Source organism: Epargyreus clarus, unplaced genomic scaffold, assembly GCF_041222505.1.
Source record: "Epargyreus clarus isolate Ecla_fem2 unplaced genomic scaffold, WU_Ecla_fem_2.2 ptg000021l, whole genome shotgun sequence".
Lineage (NCBI taxonomy): Eukaryota > Metazoa > Arthropoda > Insecta > Lepidoptera > Hesperiidae > Epargyreus > Epargyreus clarus.
In genome coordinates this window covers 10,068,370-10,088,862 of record NW_027332228.1, presented here as the reverse complement: position 1 = coordinate 10,088,862, position 20,493 = coordinate 10,068,370, and the positions used below count along the sequence as shown (strand labels likewise).

The window sequence follows — 20,493 nt, the reverse complement described above, 5'->3', positions numbered from 1 at the left end:
TTGTGTCACTAGAGACAAAACATTTCATTTTAAGGCTTTAATCCCCAACCGTTAAAATAGAGAAAATTAAGAGTTTAAAGTTAGTGATAATTGTTCATTTATTATTTTGTCTAGACGAACTTTATTATTCATTCAGTTGGGCGTAAACTTGGCATCGTGGGTTTAATCACGTTAACAGTTTGGACTTTGGTCTCTTTAGTTTTATTTTGTTTTTCTTGTTTAGACCTCAATGAAAATGGGTTTTTGTTTGAGATAGTTAAGCTTTAAATAAGTAACTAAGATATTTTCGTTTTAGAAATTCAAGTATTTTTGATAAAAGGACTCTGGTTTAATTGTCTACAGTTGAACAAAATTTTAAGCGATTATCAAGTAGGTAGAGTCCGCGTTAAACTGCTAGTCCGCTCTGAATATAGAAATGAATCGCGCCGCCATAGCAAATTGTATGACTATACTTGCAACAGCTTCACAGCGGACTAGCAGCTTGGCGCGAACTGTACCTACTACATGTTTCCTTACTTCTTCTCTCCTTCACTATAGGTACCTCTTTAAGCGTCAATGATTATAATAACTTGATTCGAAAATAAAAACTGTTACATTCTGTCTCAATACAACAAAAATATTGTAAAATAAACCGAACACGAATATGAACATACGATAGTGTTCATAAATCTCGAAAACAACGCTAATGTACCTATTATTTAGTCTGGAGCAGACGTGAAATTGGCTAGGCATTGGCGCAAGCTGAATGTGTATTGTCAGTGTCACCATTGCCTATTTAAATATGCATAGAAGTGCGTCGAGCGTCGTTTGGTTTCAATCTGGGTGAGTGCCAACGCAGACCAGCGTTGATGCCAATAATGGTCTTTGCAGACTAGCTACTTTTAGCAGTCGCAATCGACAATTTAGTCGCGTTTCGACAGGTTAATGAAACGGTCTGTCCCTGTAGTCTCGGGAATAGAATAGGGCTACGGTATCCCCTGCCTGTCGTAAGAGGCGACTAAAAGGGGTCTTCTGGGGTTGCGGGCGGCAAGAGTGGGAGCTCGAACCGTCCAGCAAGCAACCCCGGGAAGGACGACGGTATGTGTGGTCGCATACCGTCGTAAACACCAGTTGGTGTGGGAGGAGCCAAAAGTGCTCCATCAGGGCAGAGCCCGAACGGGGCATCACGCTTGGAGGACTCCGGTTGTGTTCCCTCGGAGATCCCGGAGATAGAGAGAGATGCATGTTGCTGCGATCGGCAACCTAGATTATCATTTGCCGTAAGCGCTCGGAAATAGTCAGTAGCAAAAATACGATGCTTAGACTAGCTAATGGTTTTTGTGTGTGCAAGACTCCAAATATACGAGTATTTGCTGTCTTAAGACGTTTTACACCACCCCACATTTCATCTATTATTTTCTCATAACATTTTATGAAACAGTTTTTATAATTATTATAAAACAAATTCAATCGTAATTTTAATTGTTTTTTCAAAGACCCCCAGAGGTGTAGTGTGTGTCAGACTCCGAATAAACATGGTGAATATATTTGGAGTACATACGACAGTGTCGGGTTTTCGATAATGAAACTGAATTCAATTAGTCGACAAAACTTATAGCAGCATCTTTAAAATTGTCAAAACGCAAATCGCCGTCAAAAATAGCAAGTCACCGACCGTAACATTCAATAATCGGGTCGAAGTCTACCGTCACGATGTCAATGTAATGTTAGACGCTAGAAGCGCTAAAATGTAGTTAATTAACTGCTCGTTTGATTCTAAACGCTATCCAATTGCCTTTTAATGTTATTATCAGTACGTAAACTGACAGCGAGAGACTGAATGATTCAACATTGCCTCTAATAGATTTTCAATGCTGTCGCTGTTTATACTTATAACCGACTTCCCAAGGAAGAGAGGTTATTGTAATTTGCGAATTGTACTTGCGATTGCGAAAAATTTCCATGATTGGAGTCGCTAAAACATCAGTTTTCGATACTGCAACATAATGCAATATAACGACAAAACGTGACGCTGCATCGAAGCAATCGTCGAAACGCAAATCGCCGTCAAAAATAGCAAGTCTGCTGCGACCGTAACATCCAATAATCGGGTCGAAGTCTACCGTCACGATGTCAACGTAATGTTAGATGCTAGAAGCGCTAAAATGTAGTTAATTGAACGGCTCGTTTGATTCTAAACGCTATCCAATTGCCTTTGAATGTACGTAAACTGTGCTGACAGCGAGTGTGACTGAATGATTCAACATTGCCTCTAATAGATTTTCAATGCTGGCGCTGTTTATATTTTTTGTTTTTGCAATTTATTTTCACCTTGACATAATTATATTTTTTGTGTGCCATACCATTGTACCATACGAAATTTTAAACAAAAACATAACATACATATTTCCTCACACAAATTTAACTCATTACCTTTTCAAAATGAAATGATTTTAAACAAATAAATCGAAAGGTATATTTTTATTTATCGACGTCGAGTCTATATAAATAATATTTGAAACGGTTCAAGAATATAATATTCTTCTCTTATGACTATAAATCCTCGATTGCTTTAACCATTGAAGCCATTTAAATTGAAGCTATATTTCTTTGAACTATTTCAAATATAATTTTACTACGTTATTTGTATAGAAAGAAGTTAATAAATAAATAATAAGTAACGCTTTCTACACTTATTACTCTACACTAGATTTGTTTCTGTATGGTGGGTACCTATATAGACACACACAAAAAGAAATACACAAATACCATCTACCTATGTGTTAGTGATTAGTGGAAATTTTACAGGTTTATGTATTATTTTTAAGATAGAAGGTCTGCACTTGTCAGACCGACACAGTAACCGTTCCGCCACAGTAGTCGTAAAGGTTCGACACACGGGGTGTAAAAGAAGAAAACAATCCTTATCCTTACTCCTTACTAATATTATAAATCCGAAAGTAACTCTGTCTGTCTGTCTGTCTATCTGGTTGTCTCTTCTTCACGCCTAAACCACTGAACCGATTTTAATGAAATGTTGTACAAAGATAGTCTGAGACCCAAGAAAGGACATAGGATAGTTTTTATCCCGGAAATCCCACGGGAACTAGGGATGGCGATCTAAGATCAATTAATCGGAGAATCGATCCTTTGGACCAAAATAATCGATTATTTTAATCGATATTAGTAAGGATTGAATCGTAAACTTTGCAGAGCCCACGAAGGTTTCAGAGTTGGTACGACCAATTTTAGCCAGATGGCACCACTTTCATTCCAATGAAGGTACGAATTTTCAGTTTTATGTATGTTAGTATGTTATATTATTTTCTTTTAAACGCGGGCGAAGCCGCGGGCAATAACTAATATTATATATCGTGGGCATTTCCAGCCGTATATTTTAACGCACAGGTAGATGTATCTGTCAAGATCATGATCATGTGGCAAGTCTATTTCGAGACGCGAGGACCGACACACTGCTGAGTGATATAACGTGGCATTTACACTGGAGGTACGCGACCTACAACTTGATTTATTATTATGCGATTTATTTACCTCGATCACTTTTGTACCGAATTGAATGAGGTTCGTGTGATTGAGATTTTTATGTATTGCACAGATTTTTAAGGCGTCAAAGTAATACCAGCACTGCCCAGCTTTTTTATAATATTAGAGAAGCAGACCGGCATGCAGTTTTCGTTATGGTAAGTGGCTACTATCACCCATGGATATCTAAAATAAACCACAGATAACATACGATCTACCCGAGGTCGATCACATTTGCGAACCGACTTCAATAAAAGGAGGTTCATTCCTTCCTTGGAGGTTCCGTTTATCGGAATATTTTTATATATTAACATAATTACCTGAGTTAGAAAAATGACTTACATCTTGCTGTTATAGAAAAGAGATCGCGGAAGTAAAGTTGTACCTAGTATATTTATTTAAATGTACAACTGTCTGGAATATACGGGAAGGAAGGAGGTCTTCATTTTAATTAATCATTAAGGCACTCAGACAAACAATGAAGACGGTATAATGAGAATACAATTACGTAAATTATACTTCATTATGACTGCACGAGTACTTACAATATGATGACAAGATGAAGGTAATAGAAATCTTTGTGTTTCGACTTCGGATGCACCACCGTCACACTTATTCCTGCCTGATAACAACAGTGTTAAGCGCTACTGTGATTCATTTTGAAGTGGGATACATTTGTCCAAGGTATTTCAAATAAATCCTCAAGGCGCTAGTCTCTGCAGCACATCTGTTGCCGATCTCAGGCAGGGATCTTATCTTATGTGGGATTAATTGCAGATGTCCATGGGCGGCAGTAGTCACTTACCATTAGGTGGACTGAATGCTCGTTTGCTACTTCTACATTAAAAATAAAATGGTACACAAAAACATAAACAAAATGAGGTGACTGTGACGACGGCATTCTATATGAGGTTTTGATTTTAGCAAAACATAAAGGTCTTTTACAACTTCATTTTCTATGGAATAAAGAAGTGCAGAGGGGAATTGTGTGTTAGCATGTTTCAAACGAACGCCGACACGAGGTTTGTCTCGGGGGCTAATAGTAGGCAAGTTTTTTTTTATAATATAGGAGTAGCAGACGAGCATGCAGTCCACTTGATGGTAAGTGGCTACTGCCGCTCATGGACATCTGTAATCAACCCCAGATAGGATTATATATTTCTACCTGAGGTCGGCCACAGTTGCGCCGCTACCCCTGAGGACTAAGCTGGAACGCCTCGGAAAAGTCTGTCTCCCTTACCACACCCTTCAAACCGGAACACAGTAGCGCCTAACACTGCTGTTATTAGGTAGAAATAGGTGTGGCGGGAAATGTGAATTTGTAACACCTGTAAGTGTTATAAATTCACATTTCCCTCCAAATTGCTTCAGCGCGATTTATCATAATGTACTTTATTCAATCGATCAAACGTGAGTGTTAATGTCAAAAAGGCTCATTGACTTTGTAACCACTTAATACCATGAAAGCAAAAGTACCCATGTCTGTATGTTACGCTTTTACGGCTTAATTATTTACTCGCTTGTTATGAAATTTAATATGGGGTTAGTGTAAAGTTTGCGAAAACTTATAGGCATAGTTTCCAAAAAAATATTTTATGGAACTTAGAAAAATTAAAATTGGTGTCTAAATTATTTATTATGTACCGTATTCATAAACATTTTTATAGTAGGTTCCGTGGCCGTTTACAAAATGAAAACATAAATATTTTTTTTTTTAATATTTAGGGATATGTAATAATCAGAAGGCCTCAACTTTAGTTGACGTGATTTAGCTAACGCAAAACAAGTTGTTTAATTTTAGAGTAGTTTCTCGTTTAGATAAATATTTTTGGCCATTGTCGTCACTCAACAAATTAGTGTCTCTCAGAAACTTATCGCTCATAAATATACTTTTACTGTGATTTATAGGACAAAAAATCATGCAGATGTTTGTTTAAAAAATAATTGTATTCCTACGATGTTTTATTTTTAAATAAGAATAATAATTATTCAATTATTAAGTTTCTAGAAACGCAATTGTTCTAAACCGCATTTTATAACCATTGAATAAAATACCTTGAGTATTTCATTCATTCTTTGTTTACATAAGACGCAGTAATAAAGCGCAAAGGAGACCACGAATCGCATGAATAGAGACTTGTATAAATATTATATTCGTCGTCAAGGAAGGTACGGCTACAAAACGAGCTTGTTTTATGTAACTGACTCGGAGCGAGCCACCAGAATAAAATAGTCATGAATTTTAGTGTCAACACCGATAAACCCCGTTTATTGCGGTCCAATCTAAAGTTTTTTCGCCTCGAGGAGGCAAAGTTTTGGAAGAATTTCAGTCAAGAGACGAACTTTGGGCGATTTTTGACACGAATTGCAAATTTTCGCAACATTTACAGACTTAAATATCGTAGCTGTCGCTGAAAAATGTAAGTACATTATAACTTCGGATGAAAAGTTTATATAATATTTATCTGAAACTTGGTTGCTTTAAACTTACTTTTATGCCTAGGTAATATACTATTTTAATGCAAGTAAAGTGGCAATCATAATGACAAGTTGAACTTGAAATCACGTCTCAAACTAAGCTAAGGTAAAATGAATTGCTAGAATCGAACTATACAACATTCGTTACCGTCTGAAAGTATTAATGTGTCTAAGTTCGTAAGCTCGATGTACGAGTGTTCAGTATGTGATATCATATATCATGTACAGTTACAACTTTTATAGTTTAAGTTTTAATGAAAGTAGAAGTCTCTTAGCACGTGTCTTTGTTAACATTTTGCTGGTTTAAAGGGTAAGCTCTGGTGTGGTAAGGGAATCATACTTTCCCGAAGCATTGCAATTTAGTCTCAAAGGTAGTGCACCTGTGGTCGATCTAAGGTGGGCATTCGGTCTTGTCCGGGGTTGATTGCAGATGTCCATAGGCGGCAGAAGTCACTTACCGTGTTTCACTCAGTTTTTTTTATAATATAGGGGAGTAGCAGACGAGCATACAGTCCATCTGATGGTAAGTGGCTATTGCCGCCCATGAACATCTGTAATCAACCCCAGATAGGATTCCTACCTAAAGTCGGCCTCAAATGCGCCGCTACCCCTGAGGACTAAGCTGGTACGCCTCGGAAAAGTATGTCTCCCTTACTCCCTTCAAACCAGAACACTGCAGCGCTAAACACTGCTGTTATAAGGCAGAAATACGCGTGGCGATGGTGCCGCCGAAGTCGAACCACGAAGGGTTCTACCACCTTCAAGTAGATTGCAAATAGATAAACATATAAATGTCGTTGACGATTGCGGCGAGTGTTGACTGTCGCTGATACATATCGTCGCTCGTGTGTTACCCGCCTTACCTTTATTTTAAACTACTCTAACCAAAACGTAAATCCTTTGATAATACTATCAATTGTAGAGAATTGGATACCCTTCGCAGTGCGAAGTTCGTCTTGACCTAATACATAATGCAGGTTAAAGCGTCGGGCTAAGTACGATGACCCTAAAGAACTTGGACTTATATAAACAAGGGTTGAAATAAAGTTGTCATGAATTTATAAACTTGATACGTATTCGTGAAAGGTCGTTTGGGCAATCAAGTTCAAAAATGAGCTAACTATTAATATAAATTAGGTAGCTAATTGAGACGACAAAGTGACAAACGTTTAGTCATACAAATGATGGGGTGTTGATGATTTTTTATGTATGGCCAGTGTTGACCATTTGCCCATGTTTTAGAGCCTTTGTGAGGAGCTTCATATGTATAGTTACGAGTACCTCTTGTATCATATCATACCTTCGTCTTCGAAATCAATTTGTATGTAGCGATCGATACATGTAAAGAAACATGTAGACTAATATATTTTTACCCGACTGCCAAGGAAGGGTTTTTGCTACCGTAATTACTTTGGAAAGTTTTTTACAATTGTTTTAAATAAATTCAAAGTACTTGTATAGTATGTACGTATAGTAATAAAAATCCTTTCCGTGACTAGTTTAGTAAGATAAACATATGAAATAGTAATAAAGCAATTGGTATCGGTCCCACCCCGAGGTATGATGCTCAAATATAGGCCTTGAGGCCCTCTTATTAATACCTACGTCTGACTGTAACTTGGAAGCTAAATCTTTCTACATTTTTCATATATGTATGTAATCATTCAAGGAATAAATCTAGCCTTATCTAGGCCTTTTTATTACCCTTCTTAGTTATCAAATGTTCCTTTAATTCTTATAAATGAATTTTGTAACTATTTTCATTCTAATATAGTAGGATAAAGAAACGTATGAAATAGTAATAAAGCAATTGGTATCGGTCCCACCCCGAGGTGTGATGCTCGAATATAGGCCTTGACCTCATCCATAATGCAAGGCGTCAGTACCGACGACTTCAGTCCGAATGCCATAAAGATCGCGGACGTCTAAAGGCATTTAGCCCCGATGCCAACTTTAATAAGTTTTATAGTATGGAAAATTCTTATTTTTCTCGTATTTTCAAAAATTGTTACCATAATGTATAAATAAATAAAGTATAAATATAATATATAAACGCTTTCTACACTCACAGTCCCACACTAGGATTCCCTGTATCGTGGGTGCCATGGACACACACAAAGACGAAGACACAAACACCCAGACCCACAACAGATATCTAAATTTATCATTCAGATATCTGTCTGGCCGAGGATCGAACCCGGAACCCTTTGCGTGTCAGACCGGTATGGTGACTATGGTAAGCGCATATCCAAAGATAGGTACTTCAATAGTAAAGGTAAAAGTAGAAACATTATAGAGTAGAAACAAAGAAGAAAAAAGTAGAAACTCTATAGAGTGATTGAAACGCTAACAACTGACACCATTTACTTTTGATAGTTAATTTAACTGTTTGTTTAAGGTTATTTGAATTTTGAGACAGGCCGTAAGAAGCGCAACGAGCAAATCATATTAATCACATAATCAAATGTCATTTCTTTCCGTTTTGCGATTGATAGATCTTAAAGGCTATGAAGACAAATGCTTCATATAGATACATCATTACAACATATAATAAGGCGCAGAGTGTGGGATCAAACATAATTAGAATAAAACTACCAAAAGTACTGTTGGTTTTTGTTTTTACAATAATTTGTTTAGTTACCTACAAGTACGTTACCACGTTAAGTACGTTAAAATAATCACATTGTTTCAAGTATTTTTAAGATCCGGTCTACATTTGTGAATCTGTTGTCCAAAAAGCTTTTTCGTTTCCTCGTAAATTTAACAATAAACCATATTCCGGGCGCCTTCCGAGTTAGGGCGGTAATACATGAGCGACAGTTTGTGTTGACGACAGTTGCGTCGTTAGCAATCCTGGATGAACGTCAGTCGCTGATGCTAGGCGGCGACGGTCGTTGCTAACAGGCGTCGGCATTCGATGACCGTCAGCATAAATTACCGCTCGAATATTGACATTGTCGCCCATGTGTCACTTCCCTTACGGAAATATAAGTAGAAAATTTAGTTGGGTAATTTAAGCGACATGGAAACAACATTAAAGGTATTTTATGTCCTTTATGTCGAAGGAAAAATAATGTTTCTTTGAGATAAATTTAAATTATCTTCTTCAAAGGATAATCTTGAGCCATTGTAAACGTGTAATGGAATAAATTGTTCAATCAAGCTTTAACTTATTCTGAGAATGAATTAACCTTTAGAACCCTAGCTTCGTGAGAACTACCCTCTTTGCATGTAAAAGCAAATCATGACGGGGACATAATGAGAAGCATTTATTTAGTTAACTTTGACTACTATTATTTGACTTTAGGCCTACAAAGAGATTTAATTTAAGCTTGACCAATAATAACTTAACAAATTTCGTAATTATTTACTTGGCAAACAGGATAAATATTATAAAAAAAATACTGTTATAATTTGGACCAATTTAATCTTTTATGTTAGTTCTTCAAACCATTTGGGCTGTAGAGCGTGCAAAGAATGAGACATACACATAAACGCTCGAAAAACATTACCTTCCGTGACTGGATAAAAAAATTATTATATATATGATTCACATTTATATGGTGGTAGAACCCATTGTGGTTCGACCCAGGCGGTACCACCGCCACATCTATTTCTGCTTCATAACAGCGTTAAGCGCTGCTGTGTTCTGGTTTGAAGGTTGTGGTAAGGGACACATAGTTTTCCGCGGCGTTCCAGCTTAGTCCTCAGGGGTAGCGGCGCATCTGTGGCCGACCTGAGTTAGGAATATCTAATCTGGGGTTGATTATAGATGTCCATGGGCGGCAGTAGCCACTTACCATCAGGTAGACTGCATGCTCGTCTGCTACTATAAATATGTATTATGGATATTTAAGAAGACCCTCTTGTGCTAAGGAAAAACTTTCTCGACTGCCCTATATTACCGGTCCGAATGCAATTTAGATCCCTCATTCCTCATCGCGTCCCGAACCTCAATCAAACTTTATCGAATCACACCGATATCATTACATTTCTTTGAAACTCGGACACTACTGTAATTTCATAGTATATCATAGTTGCAGCTGTTTTTATTTCATTTGGTTTTATTTAAGCTATAAAGTGTTTTGAATTTATTTGTGTTTAAAATTTAGGAGTAACAGATGAGTATGCGTATGAGTATGAGTATGAGTATTCCACCTGATGGTATATGGCTACTGCCGCCCACGGACATCTGTAATCAACTCCAGATAGGATTAAATATTCCTACCTTGTCGGCCGCAGATGCGGACCCCTTGAGGACTAAGCTGGAACGCCTCGGAAAGAGTGTGTTACTAAAAATGTTACTATGTTAGACATAAAGTTGGTTTCAGTATTTGGTGACAATCTTACAAAGACACATTTAAATTTATTTTTTCTGTAAAATTATATATGAAGTAATTTTTCCAACATAAGATAGAAAAATGTTAAGTAACCACTTAACCACGGCAATAAAAATGTATGGGTTCCACTTAGTATCTACATCTACTTTCATTGGAATGCTGTAATGCAATCTAGTTGGATGGGAAATATCTTAGAAAAACTGTTTGAATGAAAATTCTCCACGAAGTTCTTTAAAGTATATAAATTATCACTTGGCTATCATGGTGGACAATATTTCTATCTTATTTATTTTATGAGGTACCCGTGCCCATAAATGGAGTAATACTGCATTGATGATAATAAACAACAAGTGAAGTGATGTTTCTTAAGGCGATGAAACGATATCAGGTTTTTATCCGACTTGTCCCTGTAGTTCCGGAACTAGAATAGGGCTATGGTATCCCTTGCCTGTCGTAAGAGGCGATTAAAAGGGGGCTTCTGGGGTTGCGGGCGACAAGAGTGGGAGCTCGAGCCATCCAGTAAGCAACCCCGGGACGGACGGCGGTATGTGTGGTCGCATACCGTCGTAAAGATAAAATGGCGTGGGAGGAGCGAAAACTGCTCCTCCAGGGCAGAGCCAGATCGGGGCATCGAGATTGGAGGACTCCGGTTGCGTCCCCGGATCCCGGAGTTCTCTGACAAGCGTAGAGGACGGCCACAGGGGAGGTTTTAGTGCGGTAAAAATCCCACGTAAGGTTGAAGGTTTCCCCCTGGTTAAAAAAAGGGCTTTTACCCGACTACGGAGGGTAATGTCTTTCGAGTGTATGCATGTATGACTTATTCATTGGCACGCTCTGCAGCTCAAACAGCTGGACGGATTTTAAGATATAAGGTGTCGAAGGATTAGACTAAGCGACTAAGCGAGAGTGACATCCATCTCAACCCATTACTGTCCCACTGCTGGGTACAGGTCTCTTCTCAGGGTGAGAAAGTTTAGGCCATAGTCCAACGCGCTGGCTTAGTGGGAAATTAGTGGACTTCATATAACTTTGAAGGCTTTTCTTTTTTAAGTTTTCTTGAGTATGCGGGTTTCCTCGCGATGTTTTCCTTCACCGTTTAAGCAAGTGATAATTAATTTCTAATACGCACATAACTTTAAAGAATCAGAGGTGCGTGCCTGGAATTTGAACCTCGAACCCCTCGATCAAGAGGCCGAGTTTCTTAACCACTATTACTATCACTGCTTTTGAGAGTGAAATACCTAGGCTATATTTACAAGCAGTCTCGTTTGTGTTTTATAACTCTCTGGTAAAAGCCAAGTAAATTTGGCTAAAACTTCATGTTCGACATGCAATTAAACTTGAAAGAAGCTGTGACGTTAAAGGCACTTTAATTTCCGATATCGGACACGTAATTGCATTCATTACTATCTGACGTTTAACGATGAAGACATAAATTAGGGAAAATTTTAGACGGTTGTTGTAAGGGTTCGCGTGTTTATGAAAATACTAAATCGTGTAAAACTGTAAAACTCAAGGTAAAATTTATATAAGAGCACTTTGTTTTATGTATGATGACAACACCATCATTTCCTATTTTCGCCTCATAACATCAGTGTTTTGATAATAAAGTTGTGGTGATCTTGTTTTAAAAATGTGCTAAGACGTATCCAACTTACACGAAGTCGATTAGAGTTACATTGGTATAGTCCGCGCCGAGTTGCTAGTCCACTATGAAGTTGTTGCGAGCAGGTGTAGTCATACAATTTGCTATGGCGACGCGATTCATTTCTATATTCAGAGCGAACTAACAGTTTTACGCAGACTATAGTCTACTAGACTAAAATAAGTGTGATGGACCTCCTCTATCGAACTAAACTGGTTCTATCACCTTTTTTAAAACTAATATTCCACCATGTAAAGATAGAACTCCACAATCGGATCACGGAAACTTTTATCATCTTAAAATGATTTACAGGTAAAAAATCTTGAGGCTATTATTTCATACTGTTGGGTTGTTTGTTTTTCATTATGATAAGTGCTTGCAACTTTTCGTATGTTATACGCATCGCACCCGGAAACTTTTATCTTAGCTAAGGTTTTGGTGGTCAAGTAACTTTTGGGCACCCAGATGGGATGGTGAATAGGGATAAACGTACTTAAACCCTTGCCAAATAAGTTGCTGATTTATTAAATTTGTGTAGTTGAGTTTTCGTCGCTATGTATTAACGTTATTGATTTACTCAATTTATGATATTTACGATGACTACGTCGAAATTTGTGATTTGTTGAATACGATGTCTAGTATTCGTCGAAGAGTTATTTATTCATTGATTTTTTACCGTTGAGTATTCGTCGTTATACATTAAAGGTTTTCTTTTTACTAAAATAGTTATTCGTCAATGTCACATTAATTATTAATTAATTAAATTGAGCATTCGTGGTAACATATTGAAGTTATTGATTTTTTTAAATGTTTACCATTTAATATTCATTGCAATTAATAACTATAAGAATTAATTTAACTCGTAATAGATGTCTTTTAAGAAAATGTCTCAAATCTGGCATGAGGTATTGAAAACAGGATATTTTCTAAAAATTTATAACAAATAATCCCCGTCCTATTTTTCTTTCAGCATCATTTAATATCATTAAGACGTGATCAAACTCGGTCGCTACGAAAATACTTAGAAATATTTCTCATAGAATATCGACTATAGTTACCCCTGACTTTAATTTGCGGAGAGGGAGTCATCAATTTCGCCGGTTTCACATTCTTATGATATTTTTGTTATATCTAGGGACGACATTAACCAAGTTTCTGCGTGAAATATAAGGGGAAATAAATAATATCGAAGTGATTAATGAATGCTCAAGTTTTAGGTAACGGACGGGTTTCGGACAAAATTACACACCTATGTAGGTGTGTAACATGAGTGTGCTCTATGTGTGTGTAGTATGTAGAATTTTACCAATACGCACTTATATATTAAAGGTTCGGTGTTTTAATTGAGAAACCTTCTCCGTCATATTACTTTGAGATTTGCACGACTTTTTTATTCTCGATGGTTTGTTACTGTGAATAATAGTGAGTGATAGGCAAAATAATTCCATAATATCAATAAAATCACCTGTTAAACTATCTGAATACAGCAATGATCAGAGCGCAGTATATGACGAAAGTCCGTTATTTTTACCGTTGAAATAATAATTGGACATGCAATCCACCTGATTTTAGGTACATTTATCAAAATTCCAATTAAAGTAGTCTTCAACCAAGCTAATTTTGTCAATGCATTACTGTCCGATTACTGGTCACGGACCTCCTCTCAGAGCTAGATACATTTAGGCCATAGTCTACTGCGCTGGCAAATTGGGAATTTGTAACCTTCAATTTTGAGAACTCTTTTCTAAAAATCTCAGATGAGTTATCCTTCACCTTTATAATAACATAATTCGCACTTAAATTCGCACCCGATCCCTCGATTGCAAGGTCAATTATTCAAGCAGCCTAGGAAATAAGTTGCAATGCATCACATAATGGCGCTTAACCATAACCTTTAGACCACAACATATAATATTACTATGAATGCCTTTATAGTTTTATTGAAATTATAATAATTAGAAACTTCCATTCATTTCATTCAAATGATTATATCTAAGCTTCAATCAAACAGTAATTAACATTTCATTGCGTAAATAATTAACCTGTTGAACCTACATCGCTAGAAACATAAATTATTAGTTTGCGGCTCATCCTAAATTGAAATGTCATATTGGACTAATGATTGCATTGATTAGTCATTTGTCAGATGAATTAGTCATTCAATTTCAATTTCAAATTACCTAATTTGTCCATAAATTTATATAAAAAAGATTTGTTCAGTAGCACCGTCATATTGAAAAATGATTTCCGTAAGTCATCATTGTATAATACAGAGAAATTTACAATATTTGTGCTTACGGTTTCAAATTACGCCTCGTAATTAAAGCTTTTTTTTAATTTGGCCATTTTAATATTCCTTCCTTATGTATGACATTTAGTACTTCAGATAGATACAGTTGGACCTCCAGTTTCACGTAAGCCATTTTAATTTACTACATCAAAACCATCCTAATAATTGGCCGATGAATTTCGAAAATACTATCTATTTCGACTGACACTTTCAGAGATAAGTGCATGCAAACAAACTAGTTTACAATATCTAAATTTTATAGAGTAATTTTGACAAATTATCGAATTAGCATGTTACTCCTAAATTACTAGATTTTTTCTAAGATATAATATACTACTTTAGTTAAAACTTTATTTTTTCAAATCACTGATACTCCCACGTAATCCGTACGAGCATTTTAAAAGCCTCATAATACTTTCTTTTGCTTCACGAGGTAATTTATGTAAAGAGCCGGCAGAGGGCACTTACCTTTCTTTCCTGAGCTCGCTGTTGCGTTTGCGGAAGTTTGCTACAAGCACCTGAAGCTCTGCAGAGTGTCGCTCGTACAACTGCGACATTTGCGTCGTAAAGTCGGCCACTGGAACAAGATTCGAAGACATTAAACGTTATCTTTATAGTTTTGGCTTAAGGTCCGTGACTGTCTTAAACATTAAAATACTGCTCAAATCTTACGTATCTGTCTATAGATATGGGCTATATGACTCTATAGCCTGATTATTATTACAAAAAATATTGATTCTTGAAGGTGGTAGAACCCTTTGTAGTTCGACTCCGGCGGCACCATCGCCATACCTATTTCTACCTAATAACAGCAGTGTTAGGCGCTGCTGTGTTCCGGTTTGAAGGGTGTGGTAAGGGAGACAGACTTTTCCGAGGCGTTCCAGCTTAGTCCTCAGGGGTAGCGGCGCATCTGTGGCCGACCTCAGGTAGAAATATGTAATCCTATCTGGGGTTGATTACAGATGTCCATGGGCGGCAGTAGCCACTTACCATCAGGTGGACTGCATGCTCGTCTGCTACTCTTAAATTATGAAAAAAAAACAAAGAAACTATAAAGAGCGTAAAACAGATCGGCAAGAAGTATAGCTGTGCGGCGAAACATGACTTACGAGTATATCGGACATAATAATAATAGTCAAAATGATGGTAATACCATTAGTAGTCATTGTATTAATGTATCCTGTAATCAATTCCAAATAAACAGGAGCCGTACCGGAATTTGATCATAGGCTAATCTTATGTTATAAAGGCGAAAGTTTGTGAGAATGAAGGGAAGGGTATTTGTTACTCTTTTAAGCAAAAATGGCTAAACGGATTTGAATGAAACTTGGAATACAAACTATAAATGACTTGGATTAACAACTAAGATACCCTTTAAGGTTTAGACGAGCCCATTAGGAAGAAACAGGAGAAAAGCTAGTGTCTTGGCAGAGTGATTACCATTAGAGATATGCAGAGGTTTACGGATTCTATTCCGGGTTCTTATCCCAATAACTATTTTGGATGGAAACACACAAAGACATGAACTCCCATGTCCATGCCTTTGTGTGTTTATATTACAGACTTACATAATAACCACAATATAATGTTAATGTAAGGGTAAAAATGAAGATGAAACATGGCTGCTTTTAGATGAGGATGGTGGCGGCGAAGTCTAAACCATAAAGTATAACCACCATAAAATATCTTAATGTTCATTCGTTCATGGAAGCGGCAAAGTTTTCAAAGCATTCATCTTTGGAGAATATCTTCTCTCTGATAATATTATCACGGTTTTCTCTCATAATATTTTACATAAATGAAGACGTGATTCAACCGAAGAAATATTTAATATTTGATTCTGAGCATCGCGGAATAAATTGAAACTAGCGTCCGGTTGCCAATTTATTAAAGAAATACTGTTACGAAGTTTGTTGGTACAAGTGTATTTAAATTTAACGATATTTGGTATAGCTTTATATTTTTATACTAATCTACTACTAAAGGTAGCTTTGTTGTGTATTTCATAACCAAAATAAATCAATATTCTAAAAAATAACAGTAATAGTGATGGTATTGTAATTTCTAATTCGTCGTCGCTTAGGTTCAATGTTCGAGTTATTGGCACATCTGGAAACTGTTATTTTTGATAATCAAGTACCACTTGTTTAAAGAAGGGAAAGATCAAAAATTAAAACCATAAACTTAGATTTTTATCGCTACGCTAATCAAAACTTTTACACGCCGAGTTTAAAAAAATCTCTAATAGTGTGTGAACTCTTCTAATTCGTACTTAATAGTGTTGGAGAATAGCCAAAAATCTTCTGACTTTAAGAGGATACTCGAGCCCAGTAGTGGAACATTAATGGGTTGATGGCGACGTCCTACTACATAAGTTTAAAGTAGTAATATACGTAAGAGTTAGCTACCTACGTTCTATAAGTTTATAGTGTCTATAGGGATGGCGACCTGAGATCGATTAATCGAAGAGTCGATCTTTTGGACCAAAAATATCGATCTTTAGTAATGGATAGATTCATCATCATTGATTGAGTTTATACAATCGTGTTATAGGCAATTTTTCTGGAAAGATTAAAGATCGATTTTCGGGAAATCTATTCTTTAGGCCTGGATATTTTTTTGTGAATCGATTTATTATACTTCGATGCGAATCGATTCATGAATCAATCTTTTTCGGAAAGAATCGACATCCCTAGTTCTACAATGTTACCTTGTAGCTAACATACAACATGCTTTCTTTACTTTGAAGATCGAAACTTCATTAAGTATTCACCGCTTCACATAAATCCTTATTAATAGGGACAGCCATAAGCAGTAGGAAATTTCTCATGAAAAGTATTAATGAGCTACCTTAAGTAAGATGAGTTACCAAGTACATAAATACGAAATGTACAGTCAAAGGAAAATTGTGTATTCAAATTTAATTAACCAGAAAGCATTCTTTTGTAACTTAACGTGTACGGAAAGTATTAATGAGCTTCGGTGAGACCAGTATCCGGTACACTGTAACGAAGAAATTAGGTACCTACTTATCAACACGTTACATTACTTGTTATAATAATAATCATAATTTTCTTTATACGCAATTATTGTGGCAAAATTTTGGGGTTGTTTACGTTAGTCACCGAATTATCTATACTAATATTATAAAGAGGAAAACATTGTTTGTTTGTTTGATTGTAATGAATAGGCTCAAAAACTACTGTACCGATTTTAAAAATTCTTTCACCATTCGAAAGCTACTTACTTTAACTTATCAACACGTTTTACTTATCAACACGTTACATTACTTGTTATAATAATGTTTATCATAATTTTCTATAAACACAAGTTTTGTGGCAAAATTTTGGCTTTGTTTACATTAGTCACCGAATTATCTATACTAATATTATAAAGAGGAAAACTTTGTTTGTTTGTAATGAATAGGCTCAAAAACTGCTGGACCGATTTTAAAAATTCTTTTACCATTCGAAAGCTACATTATCCACGGGTAACATAGGCTATATTTTATATGATATGAAATATATTTGATAAATAGATTTTGAGGAGGTACAAAGCTTGCCGGGTCAGCTAGTTAACAATATTTTTGATGTATTTAGTAATTAGTATTTCATTAACAATTGAAAATTGACCACTTGAGAACTTAGGCAACAGACAAGAACGCAAGAACTTAATGGAAAAAGAAAATACTTAAATTCTTGAAACATTGAACAGTTGTCTAATATTAAGTCAGTTAAGAAGTAGGGTTAAGAGGTAGGCGAAGGTGGTAGAACACTTTGTGGTTCGACCCCGACGGCACCACCGCCACACCTATTTCTACCTAATAACAGCAGTGTTAGGCGCTGCTGTGTTCCAGTTTGAAGGGTGTGGTAAGGGAGACAGACTTTTCCGAGGCATTCCAGCATAGTCCTCAGGGGTAGCGGCGCATCTGTGGCCGACCTTAGGTAGGAATACCTAATCCTATCTGGGTCTGATTACAGATGTCCATGGGCGGCAGTAGCCACTTACCATCAGGTGGACTGCATGCTCGTCTGCTACTCCTATAATATAAAAAAAAAAAACAAAAAGTCATTCTCTGTAAATTGCAACACTTGACTACACTATGACTCGACTTTTTCATGTAAATCTTACACTTAACTTTAGATAGGAGCTCTACAAACTCGTTAAAGCAAACTAACAGAGATCGGAAACATTTTTATATAACTTTGAGCATAATCGTTTAAATTATACGGTGGGTCCATCACCAAAGTGAATATCAAATACAAACGTTTTCCACCGGTTTGGATTTGACGCCTACCTTCATGAATTATGCAAGCAATGTTAAGAGAGTGTTGCAATACTCGTAGCTATATAATAACACAATTTCGTCCAACTTTTTTTTACTTTTGTTTCGAAGAAGTTTTGCATTAGATTACTAAGGTACTCGTACCTTGTATTTAATGTCAGTAATCGTCATCAAACCATTACTGTCCCACTGCTGGGCAGGGGTCTCCTCGTAGAATGAGGATTAGGCCATAGCCCACCGCCCTGGCCAAGTGCGTATTGGTGGACTTCACATACCTTCGAGTTTCTTTTTCCTTACGATGTTTTTCTTCACCGTTAAAACAAGTGATAATTTATTTTTAATACACCTCTAATTTTTAAACCTACGACCTCTCCATTGAGAGGCCGAGTGCCAACCACTAGAATATCATTGCCGTTATATTATCTCACAGTAATAATGAAAGAAAATTAATAGTAATGCACAATATTGTTATATTTTTAAGTCTGATAGATAACGAGTGTATAGTGCAATAGATAATACGGATTATTGCTATTTTTATAGATTTTTGACTATTTTAAAAGAATAGGATTGCTATATACGGATTTCTTATTTCCCTGGTATTCGAATTGATTCATATACTTACACACAACAAACAAACCAGAACAGTAAGTATCTTGCTTTTTTAAACTTTGTCACTGACTTCTCAAAGTTACAACGTGCGTGTTATAAATTAATTTATCGCACGCTTTGCCGGTTGACGAAATTTCATCATGAACAAACTTATTTAGGTATGTCTCGGAATTCTGCATAATATTCTCAAAAACGCGTAGTTGATACATTCGCGTTTGGTTAGCATGGTGGACTAGACCTAAGTTATTTGTAGAGAGGACCTAAGCCCAGCCGTAGCACATTACGTCTAAATTATTTTTTTGTAAAATTTGCACAATCCATCCAAATGCAAGCGGGTGGAGGTGTAAGATCTGTTTTTTAACACAAATAGGTGCCAACGAGGTAGACTAGACCTAAGTCCTTAGTGTAGAGGATCTAAGTCCAGCCGTAGCACATTACGTCTAAATTAATTTTTTGTAACATCCGCGCAATTCATCCAGATGCAAGTGGGCGGAGGTGTAAGATCTGTTTTCTTAATACAAATAGATTCAACGTAGTGGACTACACCTAAATCCTTTATGAAAAGGACCAAGTCCAGCCGCAGCACATTACTTCTAAATTCATTTTTGTAACATCCGCGCAATTCATCCAGGTACAAATAGGTGGAGGTGTACGCTATGCTTTCATAATACAAATAGTTGCATATGCATGCTAATGAAGTACCCTACGCTGTTAACAAACATACTCTCTTACCTGTTAATTAATTACAAAGTTCAGAAGCATATTCATTGTTCTCACTGGCGTAGTAAAAAGAAAATATTCATTTAATTATTCCATTGTAGAATGAATAATTACTGTTCATTAATTCCTAAGGGCTCTTAATGTTTTTATTTATTATATGCAGTGTTTTAACACTTTTATAATTCAGTTTTGAAAACAGAATACATTTTGTGTTTAAATAAACTTCTGCATTCGTTTTTGATGAAAATATATTTCAAAAATAAGTGCTTAACATAATAACGAATTTTCAGAAAGCTTCAATGGTTGTATTATTTTCAAAAGCTCATAATTTTGCCTACGTTCAAGTTTTCGTACATCAGTGAAGATAAAATGGTTATATCTATACATAAATTAAAATGTTGTATGCAACTATTATTATGTTAATTTTAATACAGCTTAATATTTTTGTTACGTTTTTTATATTAACAATAAAACGGCAGATATTATGTCCTTTAGACCCTTTAGGTAGGCTTTAGAACGATAGATGTTACAAAGATACTTTAAAATCAGCTTAATACAAAGTATCAAGGGTTCCTGCTTAAAAAAACTGTAGAACCGCGAGTAA

The 20,493-nt window shown here is 36.2% G+C and overlaps 1 protein-coding gene across 1 annotated transcript in view; it reads right to left on the bottom strand.

Annotated features, from left to right (window-relative positions):
* Nucleotides 1–20,493, bottom strand: part of Stacl (SH3 and cysteine-rich domain-containing protein) — a 258,237-nt gene that overhangs the window by 117,033 nt on the left and 120,711 nt on the right. Inside the window, exon 4 of the mRNA XM_073084326.1 lies at nucleotides 14,744–14,852. Coding sequence (XP_072940427.1) covers nucleotides 14,744–14,852 — 109 coding nt within the window. The remainder of the gene's footprint in view (nucleotides 1–14,743; nucleotides 14,853–20,493) is intronic.